General features: G+C 34.6%; 2 protein-coding genes across 4 annotated transcripts in view; one reads left to right on the top strand and one right to left on the bottom strand.

The window, feature by feature from the left end:
- The window catches only part of LOC106614816 (streptococcal hemagglutinin), a 411,732-nt gene that overhangs the window by 174,995 nt on the left and 214,789 nt on the right, over window positions 1-21,948 (top strand). Inside the window, exons 5-8 of the mRNA XM_070107173.1 lie at window positions 309-416; window positions 7,137-7,228; window positions 11,971-12,069; window positions 13,326-13,450. Coding sequence (XP_069963274.1) covers window positions 309-416; window positions 7,137-7,228; window positions 11,971-12,069; window positions 13,326-13,450 — 424 coding nt within the window. The remainder of the gene's footprint in view (window positions 1-308; window positions 417-7,136; window positions 7,229-11,970; window positions 12,070-13,325; window positions 13,451-21,948) is intronic.
- Window positions 15,424-21,948, bottom strand: part of LOC106616271 (uncharacterized) — an 87,310-nt gene continuing 80,785 nt past the window's right edge. For all 3 annotated transcript variants that reach the window (XM_070107175.1, XM_014232852.3, XM_070107174.1), the window contains one exon: window positions 15,424-16,238. In XM_070107175.1, coding sequence (XP_069963276.1) covers window positions 15,567-16,238 — 672 coding nt within the window. In that variant the 3' untranslated portion in view covers window positions 15,424-15,566. The remainder of the gene's footprint in view (window positions 16,239-21,948) is intronic.

Genomic DNA, 21,948 nt, shown 5'->3' with positions numbered 1-21,948 from the left:
GCTGTGACTGACATGCAGATTGCAAATAGTGCGAATATTTTCGACATACAAGCATTTTCCTTTTAAGTTTTATATTCTAAGTTTAGTTTTCCGCTTTTGTTATTTCATAAAGTTGTTGTGCCTATTGTGTATAGCTTTTATCATGGCTTTGATACTAGTTGAGCGTATGTGTTCCGCGTTTAGCCTTGACACAGGCTACGAGGTTGTACAATATTTTGAATTTATTTATTTATATGAATTTTATTTTAAAATAATATAATATTTTTGCTTTAACATTTATATAAACATTTTTTTTTATCGCTTTGCAGCTCCTACTATTGTTCCTGCTTCCCCGGTTTCAGTGGCACAGATTGCGGCCGTGGTCCATTGTGCGAGGATCCACATACGAATGTATGTCAAAATGGCGGCACATGCAAGTGAGTATTAAAGTTATAAGTTAAGACAATACATTTTAGTAAAAAACATATTTATAATTAAAATGGCAAACTCGGCGTATAATGTTAAAATTTTGAAAATAATTTTAAAATAACAACATTTACAGGTCAATATAACTTTTGAATTATATTAAAGTATCTGTAATGAAGTTACTTTTTTTTTAATCGTAGCTTTTATACGCTACTGTCTATTAAGATTATGTTGCTAAAACGTATGGAGAAGTTTAAGAATATATACAAAATTTTGAAGATAAGCCTTAAGTTACATGCAATTGCCGACGCCACGAAAAATAATGTACGCCGCTGCTGTTGTGATTTCGGCCCTCTCCGTGGAGTCATAGTGGGGTCTTTCATTGCTTTTTCGGAGAGAATGTACCATAGTAATGTAGAATATAACTTTTATACCGTTAGAAAGTTGATCTCGGCATATATTACGCTTACTGACTTTTTAAACAAATTCGAAATTTTGACTTGAGAATTTTTGATTGAAAATTGAATTTTTTTCGATATTAAATACAAAAGTTATTGATCTTTCATTGTCTATAACATTGCTTTATAACTTTTTCCATAGGACTCAAGTTGTGCCGCAAATAGAGATAAACCGTTACAACCCTTATAAAATAAATCACGCCCCTCTCCTTCCTTTTCACGAGCTCAGATAGCCCCCTAATTATTTTTGCTTTAATATTTTCATTTTATCTTTCGTTCCCGATTAGTTTCAACCGTCTATTTTTGATCCATTTTAAAGGCTTCTGCACTAGTCTAATTAGCAAATTCATGTCGTTACGCAAAAAAAAGCATGACAACGTTGATTGTTGAACAACACTGTCGACGTGGCACTTTATAAATTTTCGTGTGTCGTGTGTCGTGGCATGGCACTGAATGTCTTTAAACAAATTGTTATATCCTTTTTTGTAGTACGGTGCAGAACTTGGCTAAGTTGTGTACGAATGAAAGCAACGATTGTAGCTATACATTTGAGGAGCAAGCACTTTGTTACAATATTTTGAGGTTAACATAGTGGCCTTAAAGCAAAGCTTACATTTTCTGAATATATTATAATGCCTATCAGAAGATGAATTAAAATTGAGATAACAACATTTATATAAAAATTAAAAAAAAAATACTTATATTTGAAATCTGAAGCAAAATATTTACACATATTATTTTAAAAATCAGTAAATTTGTAATGATGCTATTATCTAAGCGAGGTAACATACACGCCATCCTTAAGGTTAGGTGTGTGACTTTGCTAAATAAAGTGTTGCGTGACTGCACTAAATTATGAAGTGTCGATTTTTAACACGGTTTTTTACTAATCTTTAAAAGAGTATTGGGCCAAATTAACCAATAAATAACTTTTTGTTATAAGCTATACAGAAATTTTCATTTATCATCATGAGCTTTGACTGCTAAAATCATTGTCCTTTTTTTCTTCATTCTTCTTTTTCCAAATGGAATATTATTTTTCTGACTGAGATAATCTAATTTTAGTGTATTTTTCACAGAGCATTATAATGGTTTCGCGTTGTACATATATTTGAGAGTTATTGAAGACACTCGCTTTTGATGAGATAAGCGTATGATTTTAGGTGCGTGTATTCGCCAAATTATGCCCAAATGTTGGCAACTATTTTCTTTGGTTCCATCACTGACATTTTATTTGCTTATAGAGATAAAAATTCAAAAAGAAAATAACATTATATATTAGCTTAACCTCTGCTTAGTAATTGTAAGGTGCTCGCAGATATGTATTTTTTTGTCCCTTGTCCAATGACACTAATTTGTCTCCAAGTTGACACCTATGTCTTTTATGTGTTCTACTATCATTTCTACAGTATTGTGAATGTATACTATTTTTCTGCCTTGCTTTTGCAGCGTAATTCGCGGACATGACTGAGTTTTTGACAGTAATTGAAAAATTTGCGTGTGACACTCTAATAAAGTCACTCATACGTCATGTCCGACAAATTAATGACGCTAATGCTTTTTTTTCAGGATTTAATGGCAGTTATTTACCGGAGTTTCATTTACAGAAGATTCAGTGCATTGCAATACAGTTTTTAAATTAATTCTGTATCATATTTGTCATTAATACTCCCACCCTTCTAGTCCTAAATGTACTTTGACATGCAAATTTCTTGAATTTTTATATAACACCAAGGCGAATACGAAGTTTTTTCCCAGAAAGCGGCGAATATTTCCTAAACAAAACTAACCGTTTGCTGCTTTTACAGTACAAAAATTTATAAAAATTCACTTTCGCATAAATTTGCATACACAAAGTGAATTTTGCGTTAGCAAATTGAGCAAAATACACAAAAGAAAGGGGTGAATCATTAAATTTGGGAAGAAAGTGAAAACTAAAATTAAGCGGAAAAGAAAATCAAAAATGCAGCAGCAATGCAATATTCATTTACACTTAAAAGCCAAGCGACTTGCGAGTGGTGTGCAGTTTTAGAAGGTGAAATTGGGTGCATAAAGCAAACAAAAGGATTGGTTTAGTTAAGTAATAGGCGGGAAAGCAGATACAAGAGAGTGGGGTAAGACTAAGGACACAAAGCCTTTGAAAATGTAAGTATTACAACAAAATGCGAGGAAACCGCAAAGAACGCACTTTGAAAGAAACTGTAAGCAGAAAAAGAATATGGCAAGAAATAAGCAAAAGCTGGCGGAAAATCTGTGAGGGACATCCTCTTTCAGGAGAGAGTCACAATAAGAAGTGAAAGCAGCGTAGACTTTTCATTTTCGATTTTTGTTAAAAAAAAAGTCCGCTGAGGTATCAAGCGGCCCTTTCAGTTTTATATCTCTACATACCGTACAATAATATTGAGAGACTTTCAAAACGCAATTCTTTTTCCGAAAGTGAAAATTCGACATTTATACATATATATACGGTTACAATTGTTTGAAAGTAGCATAAGTTGAAATCACAAAATTTCTATCTGAAATCATACACACAAAAAAAGTTTCATCCTTTAAAAAAATAAAAAATGTTTAAAGTCATATTTTTAAATGATATGCAGACCTTTTTCAGATACTATGTACTATTATATTGCAAACATACTCTCTAAATTGTTAAATATTTTTCTGCAGCTCACTGTCTGAACTTATGAAAAAAAACTAAAATATTTTTCAATGTTAACCTTTTAAGTGCACTTATGAAGTTTATAGTATGAACCACAAAAATTATTGTTCCTTTCAATGACTTCCGCCCAAAACTGCTAAGAGAACAATAACAGTAGAGACGGTTACTTATATTTACTTATATGCTCACTACCTCCTTAGCAATTCCTTTTCATTCTCATTTCTTTTCTATTGTATATTTTTTGCACATTTTCGCTCAACGCCTTTTATATTTTTTGTGCTTTCTTTTCGCCGCTTTCCCCATTTGTGGCCATTATTGGCTTTTGCGCCTTTCCAAAATCGCATTTCGCTTGCTTTATGTTGCTCATACGCCGCGGTGCTCGGCGACACCCACAAGCCAATACTATGCAAATGCAATACCAACAAGCGCTGGCAGTCTGAATGGGTTTCCGTCATATTTCGCTATGCGCGCGCTAAATTAAATTGTAATAAAAGTTTTATTTTCCTTCGTGTTGAGGGCAAATGTGAATATATTACAACAAAAAACCGTAAAAAAATAAGTGAAAAACTGTTAAATTGTAAAATTTTATTTATGCATTACATATTGCTTGAATATGTAAGTGTATGTGAGTGTATTTGCCCACCAAGTACCGCAACATCTTCCATGTGATATATGGCAAAAGTCAATTGTGCTGACAGCTTGTCAGCCCCTCGGACCCGCAGCCGACGGCCGTTGTAGTTGTTGCTTGCTGCCTGCCGGCTGTCTTTGCCAACTGATTGACTGGCAGTCTGCACGAGTGGCACTCTCTGTGTGCTCACTAAAAGACAGACAGGCTGTTGATATGCTGAATTGTATTTCATGCGATTTTATTTTATTTACATAGACTTATATATTTGCCGCCTACTACTTTTGTGTGCTCTTGGCAGTGATCGTGTGTTGGGTGCACATATGGCTCGGCAGCTGTAAATTTCCATTCGTTTTGATTTTTTGATTGCTTCGAAGTGGGAGTGTTGGTCCCATATAGGGTTGAGTGATATAACATTGTAATAAAGGATTGCTTATAGTCTAGAAAATAAAAATATAAACGGAAGGGAAGGACAAATAGTAGTAGATGAAAAATATGGCTGAGGGACACTATGATAAATAGGAATTGTATGGAGAAGTATTGTATATAAAAAAAAGAAGAAGTATGCACGGTTAAAAATACAAGTACAAAGGCATAGACGGGTTCTCGTATAAAGAAGATGATGACGATAAAGCGAGAGAAACGGATTCTTATACACAGAACACAGGAAAAGATGCATGCAGTTTTAAAAGAATGATTGAAAAAATTTAACTTTAGTAAAACAGTTTATTGTTATTTTAAAGGGAAACCTCAGAGTTAAAACTAAGAGAAAGGAACGGTTACTTCATAAAAGTAGCTGAGAATGAACAACATTGAGCTGAGAACCACAGAAGTTGCTCAAATGCAATGATGAATGCATGTAGTCAGAGATGTTAATGAGGTAAATGTTATTGCATCAAATCCACCTAACACTTGCTGTAATTAAAATTTTAACAGACACCAGTTGTTGTTTAGAAGTATATTCAACTTAACACATTCTTCTTAACGGCGCTGCTTTGCCAGATTAAATTTGAATGAAAGTGGTTCTCCCACCTTCAGCCTATGAAGTAGCTGAAAGTGAATCTTAAGTAAATTGAGATATTTAAATATATTTGTGGATGGTTAAAGACGTATTGTCGATACAGAGATCAAACTGTGGTGGTGTTTATTTTATGGATATATAAGTGATAATCATATCAAGCATCAGCTTTAGAACCTAAGTGCTTGACAAAATCAAGAAGTATAGAAGTAAAGCAGTGATACTGATAAAAACAAGTGATCGTAAAAAAAGCAAAAGATAGTACTGGTTTTTAAAATCTAGCCTAATAAAGAGTAAATAGAAATAAAAAACAAGAGAATATGTTTACTTCGGTCCGAAGCTACAATATAATAATCCTTCACAAATACAAAAGATTGCTTACAAAAACTTTGATCGGAGAGTTTATAAGGTAGCTAAGTACTCTAGTGACTCGATCTGAACAATTTATTTGGAAATTGTACAGTTGTTTTGGATAATAATCCATGACAAATTTATTGAGGATATCTCCTTAAATGAAAACTTTTTTCATACAAGCACAATTACAAGATTTCGATCGTTCAGTTTGTATGACAGCTATATGATATTGTAGTCCAATCGCAACAGTTTCTTTAGAGATTACATAACTATTTTAAGTAATGACCCGTGCAAAATTTCGTGGAAATAACTTTTCAAATTAAAACGTTTTCACGCAAGCACTTGATTCCGATCGTTTAGTTTGAATGGCTGCTATTCCGAAAAATACGCAATATTTGACGGCGCTAAAAGCAAAGGTCCTTCACTGATGCAGTGATTCCACCCTTCTCCCTGAATGAAACATATAAAAAATTCTCTACTGGAAGCTATTGTCCGTATAATGAACAACGGCGTTAAGTAAGCAAAATTTCAATAAATGGGGGGCGTTTAAAAAAAAGTTGAATTTACCGAAAATTTGGTTTGGTTTTGGCCCACTAAAATTCGATTTTTGATCAAATAAAAAACTGGTAAGTTAGTGTAGGGAGAACTATGTAAAGAAAATGTAGACAAAATTTGATAGTGAACGCATCAGTTGTCTCTAAGTAATCACTACGAAAAATGTTGTTTGAGAAAAACAAATGTAAAAATAGCCAATGCATGCATCTAAGTGATATTTGAGTTATAGATTTAAAGTGTATGTTATTTTTTGATGTATAATCTATAGAAGTAAGGAAAAATATCGTGTTTTTAAGGTCACAGCAGCTGTGCACCTGAATGAAAACATAAAGATTATATTACATAAGAGCCAATGCATAATTCTAAACTGCAGAAATTATTGTTAAAATAATTTTTTATGTTTGGTACAGCAAAAATTAAATAAATGCAATTTCAATATTAAGAAAATATTGTGTATACTTTTCGCAGCAACTTTACCACTCAACTCTTTAAACAATTGCATTAAAAATGACTGCAAAAACCGTCTTTAAAAGCATGTGAAGGCAATAAACGCCAGAGCAAAATGAACCACAGTTAAGTGGCAAACTGTTGAAAAAAATATTTATTTATCTACAATGCCCGTTCTTTGCACTTTTAACCAACAAGCAACAACAATAGCAACATGCGAAATAATTCACTTTAGTGCGGGAATTAAATAACTGCGCTGAAACAATGAAAATACAATAAGAAAATAAAAAAATGTGGAGAATATGGCAAGGCTGGCGCTAGCAAACGAACCACAACTGTTGTAATCCCATTGGCACAAAGGCGAAGAAAATTGGTTAATATAAAGATATAACTACGAAAAAACTTACTTTATAAGCAGATAAATAAGCCAAGTGCACACAGCTACACACACATGCAGAAGTAGACGAGCAGGCAGGGCGGCATGGAGGGGCTTTAAAAACATATATTTACATAAGTATACAAGCTTACGCGCTTGCGCTTACATATTTCAACTGTAATGAGCGCTTTTTCGTAAACATTTCATTTACGCTTGCCACTTTTTCTTCTTTTTTGCAGACACATTGGCGATGCGGCAATTACATGCCACTGTCCGAGCGGCTTTAAGGGCACCAAATGCGAAATACCGGAAATAAATGAAATGACATTGGGTAAGTGCGTGTCATATGTACATACATATATACTTATATACAAATATACATACATATATACATTAAATTTACATATCTACAAGTGTATAATGTGTGTAATTGTGCCTGTATAAATGTCTCCAATTCTGTTTGTTGTTAAGATGTCTGCTCATACACATTCATGCCTTGCTTCATTCATTCAATTCGTTGTTGTGTAAAATTGTGCCACATTATTTGTGGTTGTTGTTGCTATTGAAATTTATTGGCTTTAAACAACCGCGCGGATAATGTTGTCTTGCTGTCGTTGGCAGCCAGCAGCTGCCAAACCGTTGAAATATCGCATACGCCGCAAATTGTTGCCGCCTGTCAGCGCAGTAGTCAGTTGTCTGCTGGTGCTGTGACGCATACTTACCGCAGTGCGCACGTTGCGGTGCTCAACGGTCGCCAATACGACTATGGTTGACCAACAGCGTCGGCTGGGGCATTAAGAAGTTGTTGTTGTTGTTTATTTAATTAAGGAAATAATTAAGCATTAATGAAATATACAAATACGCGAATGCGAATGCGTGTACGTGCAGGCGCCCCGGCTGAATGTTGCGTATACGCCGTGTATAATCTATGTGTTGCGTATACGCCGTGTGTTTGCAAAATATTACGCATACGCCGTGGTAATGATGCATGCGCGCAAATATTTACTTTTACACACAGAAATGCGCTTCCATTGAATATTTCGTTGAACAGCCATAAGCACCAGCACGTTTATACGCTAAAGTCAAATTTTAAATTTAAAGACACTTTAATACCTTCGGTATTATTTTTTTGTTTGTTTGCGCTGAGTAAAAGTCAGCTTTCTTCTATACGAGTATGTTTTTATAAATATTATATATACATATGTGCTTATAGTTTTTTGCTTTCAATATTTTTGTTAAGCCGTCTTGTTTACTTTCGTTGAAGTGCATAAGAAGATTTATGGCATGACAAAAACAACACTTACGTAACTTACAGCATACTTTCAGTTAACGTAACGTTCGCTGTGATTTATGTAGTGCCATATATGCACTTGTGTGTGTGCATAACGTAATGAAATATGAAAGGCAAAAATGTAAAAAAATGCTTGAAGAAATATGAAATGTCGTTAGCATCATATTTTCTTCAAAAATATGTTGGTGATAATATTGGCAAGATATTGGAAAAATAATTTACTTTTTATATTATTTTTTTATATATTTGGGTTGGCTGAGAAATATTTATTTACTCGTGTCTAAAATTTTATTTTCTTTTTTGACTGCCTGGGTTTATGTTGGAATTAATGCCGGAAGGGAAATATTTTAGTGGTTTCAATGCCACAGGAACATGCCTATGCAAAAAAGATGTGTTTCGCTGTAGGTTGTTTGATTCGACCGAAGTCTTCACTTTATTTCTTTATTATTTATCACTCAAATGAATTTCCTCGACAGTGTGAAGAAATATTGTTAATTATGCTAAGTTAAACTTAAATTAAAGTAGGTTAGGCATTAAAAAAAATATTCCCAAGTTTTAATGGGTCATCTTTGCTAGATCTTGAGTGATTTTATTTTGACCGCCACAGTCTTTAAGAGCTTGATAAAAGCTAGTATGCAGCTTACGCCACTAATTGCATGGAAAATATGAAGAAAAATCGCAAGCTATGCCCAGTTCAAGCTGTGCAAAAATATTTTAGACCGTACCAAAAAGGTAGAGGAAAACTTTTTCTTGATAAACACACCCTTATATCAGCTTAGAGAATTTTAGTAAGTAAAGCTGTGACACTTAGGTATCGGAAAATACGCAAGAGATCCAAGAGTGATATGGCAGATTGGGAACAAGCAACACTCGTACTTTACATAATTCTTCGAAATTGTGGTGAAACAAGAAAGAAAGGTTAACTACAGCTGCACCGAATCTATAGTTAATACTTTTCATAGATGCATTCTTTATAGCTTAAAAGGGTATAAAATGATTTGTATCTTGACTTTGATCGGTCAGTTTGTATGACAGCTATATGCTATAGTAAACCGATCTAAGCAATACGTTCGGAGATCAAAGCACTGCCACTGAAACAATGTATGCCAAGTTTCGTGAAGATATCTTGTCAAATAAAAAGTTTATCATACAAAACTTGATTTTGATCGAACAGTTTTTATGACAGCTATATGTTATAGTAGCCCGATAACAGCAAATCCGACATATAAACAGCTTTTTGTAAAGAAAATGACTAATGAGAAATTTCAGACCAACATATTAAAAGTTGAGGGATTAGTTCGCATATATACAGATATTAAGCTAAGCGACGCTTACTTTCACTCGTGTAGCATGAAGCTCGAACTACAAGCGCTTGGAAACTTAAGAATTCTATAGAAGTTGCATGCGTTGGATAATGAAAAACTAAAATTATTAATTAAGAGCGTGACAATAATTGATGGATACTATAAACTCCCACGTGTATATATGTATATATGTACAAATATGTTTGTTCTTCGTCAAGGGTTCAAGGATAAACGCATTAGTGGCTTCACAGGCATCAAGACAATTCTGTGTCAAAAACAAATACTTTGCGGTTCCACACACACAAAAGCAAACTAACAAAAGAACACCACAAACTAATCTGCCGTTAAAATAACAACACCTTAGCACACTTGAGTGAGTTGTTAAAAATGAGTGCAACTGACAAAAAGCGATTGTATATGAAATATTGCCACACGAACGACACATTATAGTGGCAAAGAAGGTGGCTATAGAAATGTCGAACAAGAAAGAAAGACAAGAGAGCAAGCACAAAAACTAAAACGACTATTTGAGCGCTTAAGCCGCGGTTAAACAGTGCGCTGAAGTAGCCGGGACGGAGTCAGCGAAAGTGTGTGTGTTCGCTTGCAGCATATCTACCTCTACGGCGACACGTGCGAAACATATTGAAGCAGAAAAAACAAAAACAACAAAAATCTATTCAAGAAGTGGGCGAGAAGAAAGCATACAACTACTTGACAAGCCGGCGAAGCGCAGCCAGCAAGCAACAAAGGCTTGCAGGGAGTACACACGAGTGTGCTTACAACACGTGCTTTTTAACTTCACACACACACACATATATATAAATATGTATATATATATGTTTTTTAGCAGCGCTCTTGTCTGATTTATAATTTTGTATGTATGTAAACTTTTGTAACAAAAATCCAACAACAAAACACAGCATCCAATTTCGCCTGCTTGCTTACTTCCTTACTCTCTTATTTGCCACATGTCGCTGCCACTATCCTCTGCCAGCTGCAATGTGTCATAGCTGTTGCTAAGGAAACTTGAAATTTTTACACACACACACACACACATGTACATACATACATCCATAACTATGTCTGCACGTGAGCAACGTCATACACGCTTCGGGCAACCATACTTCAGTTGAAGCTGTGGCAGATTTTAGATTGCAGCAAGAGCTGTTGTGACATTGTGCAATAACTGTTGAAACATTTTCACAGGTTATCGCATCAAATTGAATTTTCAAAAACACTTTTTATGGATTCCTTCTAGTGTGGATTGCTGTGTACTTTGTGTAAAGGTGTTGGTGTTAAACTTAGTTGGAAAAGCTATTTAGTTTTTGTTGCAAGTCTATGTATATGCAATTAGAATGTAAGCTTTAGAGTCGATATGGAATAGTAGAATAAAACTTAAGAACTTTGCATTGAAATGCAGTGCATTCAATAAATAACCTTTTAGTTTTCCAAAGTGTAGGTAGCGTCTATAGGAAAAAAATTGTTATTATTAAAATATATTATTTTGTTATAGCTGACGTCTACTAATTACTTGCTCCGAACTCATGCCTCCATCTGCATGGCTTGTCGTCTACGTTTGCAGTTTTTCTATAAAGGTTAGATCACCTCTTCGCAAACGTAAAACTCATATACAAATACTTTTCAGTTTACCCATAGTCCATTTAAGGCCTATAGGATGCTTTGCTAGAATGACTGCTTCAAAACGTTTACTATACTGAGCACTAATTTTTCTTATTTCTCGGCACGACGTTAATGTGTCACGAGCGACAAAAACTAACCGAATTGTAAGCGTCAGTGATTGCTACTGTACATGTGTTAATTGAAAAATAAAAACAGTGTACCGCGAATTAATCGCGCAGAGGAAAAACGTTATTTTTTGAACACACTGTATGTGGAGACATTACTACGACGTTTATAAAAAATCTGATGTTTACGTGGTATAAATTAATAGTTTGTTTTCCATTATGGAAAGCTATTCATTTATTTGTTTTTTTAAGGAAATTATATGGATCCTCATAAAAAGCACATATTTCTTTTGTAAGTTTACTGTTGTTAAAAAAATAACTGCTTTTTCATGTTGCGTTTGTCATGTGGCGGTGATATCAAACTTTTAAGCACTATCTTACTTATTAAGATTGGTTCTGTAGAAGCGCTAAAAAAGGGATCCTTACAAAAAATACATACTAATATGCCGCTTAAGTTTCACCAATATTTCATATAATTGTTAAAGGTATAAGCTTGATAAAAACTGAATATTTATACATGATTAATTTGTAAATATTTGTAGAAAAAGTAAATTTTTTTTATCACATTACATTTCTATTTCGGGTTTTTCTTTATAACCTGTTCGTAATACTTCGTTATTTTGAGTATTGTGTATGCCTCAGTGGTCGATAGATATTACTTAGAACAAGTTTCCTAATATGTAAATTATGTATGCTTATATTTAACAATATCGTTTTTTCTTTCTTTAACCAGGTTGTACTTCCAATTCCACATCGAGTGATTGTCATAAAGAATGTTATTTTGAACGCGCCGGTGAAGGCATCACACTGCGAAAGGCTAGTAAAATTAGTGGTAAGTTGAAAATAAAATTCTATACTATCCATAATAATATTAGAAAGAAAAGGTTTGAGTGTTTGTTTGCTTGAATTGAATAGGCTTTGAAACTATTTGATGGATTTGAAAAATTCTGTCACCGTTGGGAAGCTACACTCTCTGCATGAACGTATATTTTAAAAAAAGTTAGGGCTCATTACTAAAATACCAATAATGTAACCAAAGGTGTAGTAAAATTACCTATAAAATTCCTTACACAGCGTGGACGGCGATTGCTATTGATTATAGAAAAAAGATAATGTACTACGACATACGGAACATATGTATAATTATCTACAAAAAATGTGGCGACAGCGTATGCATCACTGTTATAGTATGGTACGTAGTAATATAAAGAATAGTGACGTAATACATAAGTAAACGATAAGTGTTCTTTTATTTAAAAAATAATAATTAAAATGCCTCTTTTCGTAAAAGATCTTTATTTGTACTTTAGTATAAATCCTTATCAAAATTCATATAAATTTTATAACTTTTCGAATAATTTGATTTGGACATTCGATTTAAAAGATATCACGAATTTAAAAATGTAAGTATGTGAAGAAAGTCGCGTCCTGTGCGGCGGTCCACTCGGCTAGGCTGCAACATAATATGAGATAGAGGCCTCATTGGGCCACGGTGGGGAGTCAATGCAATGAAATAAAGTAAGTAAAGCGTTCAGTTGATTTCCTTCGAAGCGGTCGTGTGCGAAATTGAATAAAACTAATATAGTAAATAAATAATAGTCCGATGTTCACATCTCATGGTCTATATGATCTTCTCCCCCAAGTGGGTTGGGAAATGGAGATAACTACTAGTATTATAAAAGTGTTTATTAAAATATAGTTGAAATCTCATTTAAAACAGTGCACTTGCATATATTTCATTTGATTAATTAAAAGCTCAGATTTCATGTCTTAAATTGTACTTTTGATCGAACCAATTTTTTCACCAAAAGAACTCTGATTTATTCAATACTTTTAAATATTTCTACTTAGATAATATCTTTTCTAAGCTACTATACTTTTCGGCTTCAGTTTCGAAAATTGTGAAAGTTGCTTAATTATTAAATGGAATTAATTTTAATTCTATTTTTGTATAATTATAATTTAAGTTACTTTCTTTTTTACTTTGTAATACTTTTAAAAATATTCACTTTGTAAGAAGTATGGAATATTATTACCTATTGTAATCTAAGCTTAGTCTTCATGCCAACTTAAAACTTTCTTTTCCAGCACGCAACGGTAAAACCCGTTATGAAGTGACAATACGCTTGGGTGCCAATTTAACTGCCTTTTATCGTAACATGGATCCCGAAAGGCGCCCAAGCGATCATCTACCGAGTTTGCTGGAAAGACATGTGAGTAGTAATTAATTTATTTTAAATATATGAAATTTTTATAATTTAACTAAATGGAAACTTAAACTATTTTCTGGTTAAAAAAATATATTTTTCAGAGACAGAAAGTGTTTCGAAATACTTTTTGGTCAAAAAACATATAGCATATTTTTCAGAGATGAAGAGGTTTTTAAAAGAGAAGTTTACTGTATTGTATTAGTATATTAGGTGACTGTTATCTAATTTTTTCGTTCAAAATTTAAATCTAAAGTAGAGAAATGAACGGTAGATTTATAAAATGCTTTAATTATATCATAAAAATAATTTTAAATATATATTTTGAATTAAAAAGTATAATTTTTGAAGGTTTACCTGTAGTTCTTAGTCTATTAATTTTTATCAATAGCTAATAAAGCTAATGGTATATGCACGGTTTAAGAGAGTTAACTTCCACAACTTATTCCAATATTTATTTAACGGAAAATCATTGCTGTATATATATATTTTTTTTTTTTTTTGACAAAATAATTGCAACCCTTCTTCCAAGATCCAACTAATCTCAAATTTCCTATAATTATTGCCATTTACTAAATAATTTTGAAAGCAGTAATTTCAGTGTATGGTACTTTTTACTCTTCCTAACCCTTCGAATGGCCCCCAATTAACCGCAATTAAGCAGTCATACGATACTTTGAAAGGCTAATTAAGGTGGCTTAACTGTGGCACTTCCTACTTGTGATTGAAGGTAACAAAAATTGTTGAAAGAACCCACAAAGATTCATTAACCCAATTAGCCAATTTGCGTCGTCATAAAATTTGCATTAAATTTGAGTGCAGTAATGGAAATCTTTTAAAAATCACTTCAATTTGCTGCTGATTATGTACAGACCTGTCAGTGCACAGAATTAGCTAAATGAAACATTTTTTCCGCTAATGACCGTTATTATTACACTTGAACGTCCGCAGTAAAATGTGTAAATATGTATATTTCTATATCATTACCCAACCCACAGGTGATTTGCTGCGTAATAACCATTATTACCTGGGTATTGCTTGTTACTCTTCGCCATTTCTGTAATGATGTTGTCTTAACGATAAGAAAAATCTCTATTGATATTAAGATGGAAGCCAGTGAGAGTTCAGATAATAAATAATCAAATTTTAATTTTATAACGGTAGCCATAAATACGCATAATCATGCCATCGGCAGTCTTTGTCTGATGTGCTGTTTAAGCGCCACGTGCCACAGCATCAGCCGCGGGCACACTAAGTTGTTGTACTGTGGTTTCTTGCTAGCTGCTCGCAATATTAAAATATGTATTTTGTTTGGTTGCGTCTTTTATTACACTTCATTTGTTGCACAACAACAAAACCACCGCAACAATATGAGGAAGGCGCTGTCAGGCTTTAAACGAGTCTCCTTCATATTTTTATAACCCAAACAGGGTATATTAAGTTTGTAACATCCAGAAGCAAAAGTCGGAGACCCCATAAAGTATACATATATATATAATTGATCAGATTAACGAGCTTAGTCGATTTAGCCATGGCCGTCTGTTTGCCCATCTTTATATATGCAAAATAGTCCCTATGTTTTTGAGGTATCGACCTGAAATTTTGCACACGTCCTTCTTTCTCTAAGAAGCTGCTCATTTGTCGGAACCAACTATATCAGTTAACTATAGCTTATAGCTGCCATACAAACTAGCTGATCAAAATCACGTCCTTGTATAGAAAACTTTTTTATTTTACGAGTTATCTACACGAAATCTGGCACCAATTTTTGTCCAAGGCAACAAGCTCCTAAGAAATAGTTAAGATTGGGCCACTATAGCATATAGTTGCCATACTAACTTATCAAAATAAAATCCAGACAAATCTGTTTATACCCTTACTATTGAAAATGCACTTCTGAAGGGTATTATAGCATCGGTGCGAAGGAAGTTACCTTTTTTGTTTTTTTGTTTGCTATTTTAAATCCTCTTTACTCCAAATTATTTGCTGAATTTTAATACTTTATTTCAATTTTTAACAAACTACTCATAAATAACAACAACAATCATAATATTGTAGATTTTTGCTTAAAATTGTTACTGAAAATGTCTCTAGGCTACTTTGGTGGTTACTTGTTGCCACCTTACGGCACATAGTTTTTCGTCAAATTTAATGTTTCTTCATCGTTTGCGGACTGACTGAGCCGTTGTGGCGCATTCGCAATGGTATTGAGCACATTTCGTGCAGCACGTGCATTCCGTTCCAACGAAGACGACCAACTATTGCCGCCGCCACCTGCTCCACTACCGCCACCACCACCGCTTCCACCACCACCGACGCCGCCGCCGACGCTGTTGCTAACATCACTTCGTTGCGTTGACACACCATTCATGCCCGACTCCATAATTGTGGGCATTGTATTGGCACCCAAACTGCCGCCCATACCAGCCAGACCCAACGCGCTGCTCAGCTCCGTGCCAAAGTTGCCACCACTGCCGCCCGCGCCACCTTCGGCTGCTCTGAAGGAATGCGCAGAACGTGATGTGGGACGCCAACGATTTAGTTTCACCGAGGTTTTGCGCTGATGTGGCGAAGTGGCCATCGTTGCAGCAGCGCCGTTCTTGACAGCCGCTGTGTGCTGTTCCAGCAGATTAGATACGAGCTTGTCGAGTGCCTTCAGGTCGACTTGTACTTTTGAGTTGCGTACGGAATTCATGCGGCTGCCGGTGCGACTGCCGAATGGCGAGTTGCTGTAGTCGCCGCCTGTTGGTTCGCGTAGATTAAGACCAGCCATGCGTGCTAAGCGCTGTGGCAGCTGGAAAAGAGTAAGAGGAGAAAAGATGTTTAGTGTAAGAGAGATTTTGAGATTTGAAAAGTTTGGCGCAAAATATTTGAGTTATATTTTTTTTTTTAGTTTAAGACATTGATGTTTTATGAAATTGATTATTTTGTGAAATTAGGAAAATATATAGAAAAAAAAAGGAAATATGCTGAATAACATTTCTGTTATAGTGTTGCTTCAGTATATTTTTGGTAGCTTATGCACACATAAGCATGCATTTCCAGAAGCGCAAAACATAGCTTAGATATCGAAAACATTTCCAAGAAGCACCCATAGATTTAATTGAAGTCTCCACCAATATCAGTTGGAATTCCTGAAACTAAGTGGAGCTTTTTCTTCGTAGTTTTCTTGCAATTACTTGAAGTAGTCCTAAACCAGCTGCTATATTACGTTGCAGTTTTCAGTAGAAATGTAGTGTTGCCAGCTGCTTCATCCCGTTGGTTTTTGGAGTCGATGCTACTCTATTCACAGAAAGTAAAAGAGGAAACCTGAGAGCTTTTTGTTTGCGGTTTTGTGGAAAAATATTGCTAAGGTTTAAGCGAAATTTTGCTTGCATCGTTCTTGTTTTAGTCATTATGGAAATAGTAGTGATTATGGATACAAAGAAATAGTATGTGTGTTGTCTAATATGACTCTTTAGCTGATTTGCTGTTCACCTTAATTGTTAATACCTTCTTAGGAAAAATTAAAGCAATTTATTACAAAAATAGGCAAAAATCTGGAAAAAAGGAGAAATAAGCATAAATAGAGCATCTAGTGAACAGCAATTTTTTTTATTTTCTAACCCCGAAAATTTTATTAAAAAATAATCTTGAAATTTCAAGTCTCAAATGCCGAATTGAAAAATTATAAAAAAGTAGTTAATCACAAACATTTTATTAAAGATTAAAATCTTAATCCTGATAACCGGATTAAAAATAAAAATTTTAATTCCAAGTATTTCCAAGTACTCCAATTTTTAAATTAAATAATCCATTTTAATTCTAATTTTTTTTATAATTTCTATTTGGCAATTAAAAATAAAATTTTATTGAATAAAAATAATAAAACTTTATTGAATAAAAATAATAAACTTTTATTGAATAAAAATTTATTGAATAAAAATAATAAAATTTTATTTTAATCCAAAATTTTTTTACTAAACATTTGCATGCCTGTGAAGGGTCGAATATTTTTATTTAAAATTGGTTGCAATATTGTTCAAAATCTTAACAAAGGCTTAAGCGAGCAAAATCAGTCATACTATGACAATAAAAAATGTTTCCAAAACCAAAAAATAATATAAAAAAAATAGTACGTCTAGTGTCAATACCAAGCTTTTAACTTATTCTATTAAAATGGTAGCAGGTCTTAAAATAGTGTTAAAATATAGAGCATTGTGGCGCTCTTATCTTAACCTTAAAATTTATATAATTTTCAGCGTATACATAACCTCAAAAAATACGGGTACATAGTGTTACATGGCATCATACTGTTACTATATATGGGGGGTGTTCAAAAATGTTTTCGTTCTTTGAAAAAAAGATTTATTCATTCATCTACATTAATGTTGTCGTCTTTAAAATAGTCCTCATTCGATATTATCTTATGCCACTTATGCCAGCGCTTCTTTAAATCGTCGAAACACATGTCAAACCCCATTTTTGGTATAGCCTTTAGCTCTTTCAGCGATAAGCTTTCAATGTCAGCTTTGCCTGCCATTACGGTCCTTTACGTCGCCTTTAAGGTTCTATTTATTTTTGAAAATAGAAAAGTGTCACACGAAGCTATGTCTGGCGAATCCGCGGCTACGCAATGGACGACTAAGCGGTGAGCGGCAGAAAACTAAGGCATGGGAAATGCTATTTAAGTGGTTCCACAACTTTTCAGCGCCAGAGTGGCGCCGCTCAGGAATAAAACCTGCACTGGGTATACTAAATTTACCTGTTTAGCTTTTATTATAGCGATATTCTTTCATTGATATAGCTGTGTTGATACCTTATATCTATGATCTGTAGTTACTTTCTGCCAAATTTCATTTGAAATTAATTGCGTTTCGATATTTTAGGATAATTTTTAAATTTTTTAATTTTTTTTTATACAAAAGGGATTTCGACCCTTTTCGACGTGTTGTTGTTTGTCTACTCACAGGTTATTGCTTTCACAATCGAAGAGCCCTTCTAGCTTGATATACTTTGTTTCGCTTCATTATATTTTTGTTTCTTACAATTTACTGTTCGCTTTCGGTTTTTATTTTCCAACTCTGCACCTAAATCAAGCAAGACTAGCTTTTCAAAGCTGAAACATTTTGCTTTGACTCAATTTGTCTTTTTCGGACAGTTACTGAAAGTTAAATTTGCTATCAGCATTTTCAATTTAGCTAAACTGCACATCGATGCCTTACAAAAACAGCAACAAGAAGAGTAGAACCTATGTACATACATACATTCGCCTAAAGTTTTCATTTTTACTGCTGCCTCTCTATGCTGGCAACCCTGTGCCTACTGCCAGCAACTAGTAAGTAAGTATTTCTCAAATATACCTATAGATGTATGTATGTATGTATGTGTGTGTCACATTCGCTTTTTTGCCGTTCAACTGTTATTTCTTCTCTATTACTCCCTGCCACCGGGTCACAGCTGCTTTGACTTTAATTGATGTTTCATTTCCCTTACTGAGTATTTCCGTTACTTCCGTCCGTTTGACCGCCCATTCGGCTGTGCTGCAAAGGTGTTCCCTACCGTTACCGTTCAGCGCTGCAGTCATGACCATGCCGACGTTTAGCGGCCTACAGCGATTGAACTCCACATGCATATCTCTCTGTATGTGTGTGTGTGTCCATTTCTGTGCATGGTATGTCGGCTTGTGGCGTTATTGGAATAGATGTTCCTTTCACCAGGACATTTGTTAAAGTGGCAAATGACTGCTGCCTACAGAATTTTTCATTGCTTTCCCAATGCTACTCCGCCGCACCTCAACAACACCGTGTGCTTGGTTGCTTTTGTAACGGCTGTGTGTCCACTTTTTCATCTACAGTTGGTTGTCGAGGGTTTCGGGTTGTGCGCTCGTTATTGAGTATCAATGCGGTTTAAGTGAAAAATTGCTGTTTCCGCCTTTCAACTGAAGTTGCTGCTACATATCGAACTGGATGTTTTTGCCTTTTGCGCTTCATCATAGCACTTTTTGTTGTCTTCTTTGAGAAACTCTGTTGCTAACAGTATTCGTTTTCACTCATCAGTTCTTCTGTTTGTTTTCCAAAGCAGTTTCAGCTAGTTTTCACTGTTACTTCATGCATATATGTCTGTATGTGTATGCTCATTCTCATTCTTTTTATGTTCGCACCACACCATTAACTAACGGCATACCTGTTCTGGCACCTACCAATTTGCCGGCCGCTGCTGGTCCGCACTTCCAATACACGCCCCCATCTTTCTTCACTTTGCGTATCTCTTCATCAAAAGTCGCTTGCAAATATGCAATTCTGCGTGTTATGTTGCACATGTGTATATGTGTATAACGGCGTATTACTGTGTCACAACAGCATAAATGGGGTTAATTGAGTTTTAGTGGTTGACAGTCTATCCACTTTAGCATTGAAGACGATCTTTGCTTGGTCAACAAGTGGCATGTTCTTAATGCAACGTGTCATTTCTTCGTTATTAAAGTTGTTTTTGCTATATTCACCCCTTTTTCTATTCTCTATGATGCACTAGTTTATTATGTGTGCCTTTTAGATGTTAGTAAGCGGTTGGGACGTAATTTTTTACCTCTCTAAATTTGCCTTCAGGGCTTTGTTGCTCTTTTGATAATAACTGTCCGCTTTCTCTTTATATAGACCGCTGTTTACTTTGACAAACTTGAAAATGTAAGCATGTGTCTCAATATGGAGTTTCCTTAATTGGATTTCATGATGCTTCCTTGCTGTGTTTGAACTTTCTTGTCATTTGTAACCAATCCTTGTGCCTTTGAGTTCATAATTTTTTGTAAAAGCTAATTTGTTTTGTTACCTAGGTTAGCATGAGTCCAATTCAGAGAAAATACAAAGTGGCGGAGTAAGCTGACTAGTAAAGGCTTAATATAAAGTATAAACCTATACTTTTCTCAAAGTGCCTAGATGGAATATAAGAATTAAGGATAAGCAATGTTTTGCTTAAATTTTACTCTAATTTGCCAAAGTCCTCAAGTTCCAGCAAGCCATATTATCAGACTTAGTGCCATAATATGCGGCACATAAAGAAGAAACATTTTTTAAAAGCATAATAATGTATCCATCCAAGGTAACATATGTTGTATCCTATTTAAAATTCTCGCAAAGCAACAACTAAACTTCGGGATCTTCACATACTTTAATTTATTTCTCTTATACTCATAATTCCTTTTGATGGTTAAACCTTTCTTGCTCTTTTGTTTGACAAAATATCATATTACTATTTTGCACCATTTACGTTTCGAAACGAAGGCTTTCGTAAATAAGCCAACGCAGAGTCTAGACAGAGATGAGAAAGTTGTAGATTGCGTTCGAAGGTTCTTGACCAATAATTATCTGCATCTTGGAAACAGATTTGTCCGAAGTCATTGTGCACCATTATACCTCTCTTTTTTCTCTATCTCTCTGTCACTCTCTCTTCTTCTCTTTCTTTTTCTTTCTTTTTCTCTCTATTCTTTTCTCTGGCTCGACGAAGAGCCTATAGAGAGACAAATAATTTATGGATGTCTAAATGTCTTGAGCCAAAATTTTTTGCATCTGGAACATCTCTTCTTTCGCTCTGACCGCACTATCTTTTTCCTTTTCATCTCTCTCTCTTTTTCGCGCTTTCTCTATATGATGTTAGTGGTCACTAGGTGAGGTTGTTTACCATAGTCCTCGTTGACCATTAAATGATTTAGCCTAAAATCAGATCGGATATTGTTCTTCATATATTTCACATTTTTCGTCCTTATGTAAGATGATCCTGCTCTTATCCAAATTTACACATCCGTATCTTCCAGACAAACTCTTGGAAGGATACAGTCATTATACAAACCAATAAACAAATTTTTACATCTTCGATTTTTAGAACTGAAATTAACTGCTGAAATGCGGCCGTGAATGAATAAATCTATATTTGAAAACCTGTTCTGATGTAAGCCGTATTTCAGTGAGAGCGTTCTGTATTAACCGGAATGTATGGTAGAAAGGGGCCAAGTCTGGGCTACAAGGCTGGTGAGGCAAAACTTCCTAGCCACTGTTTCTCAAATAATCTTTAACCGGTTTTGCAACATGAGGTTGTCATGCCGAGCGTTGGCATGATGGAAAATGATTGCCTCGTGTCTAGCCGCTTTTTTAGTGCATTTTGGGGCAGTCGCTCTTTTCAATTTGGTGAGTTGTAGTCGACGGCATTTCCCATTAATGGTTTCACCCGGTTTTAGAAGCTTACTATACAACACGCTCTTCTGATCTCGCAAAATACAGAGCAGTACCATGGATATTTGTTCTTGGCTAATTAGCTAGGTTTCACATATGATTCTTTGCGTTAAGAGTTGTTGTAAGAAATCCACCTGTTACGTACTTTTTTATAGCGGCCAAGCAAGATTCAGTCATCCAGAGCATTTCTTTCTTATCGAATGAATCTATTTTTGCAGTCGATGTTGATGGTTGTCCTGGATTAACGCATGATTTTCTCCGTTTAGGATTCCTAAAATAAATCCATTTTTCATCGCCAGT

Source organism: Bactrocera oleae, chromosome 3 (assembly GCF_042242935.1).
Source record: "Bactrocera oleae isolate idBacOlea1 chromosome 3, idBacOlea1, whole genome shotgun sequence".
NCBI lineage: Eukaryota > Metazoa > Arthropoda > Insecta > Diptera > Tephritidae > Bactrocera > Bactrocera oleae.
This window is presented reverse-complemented; position numbering and strand designations above follow the sequence as displayed.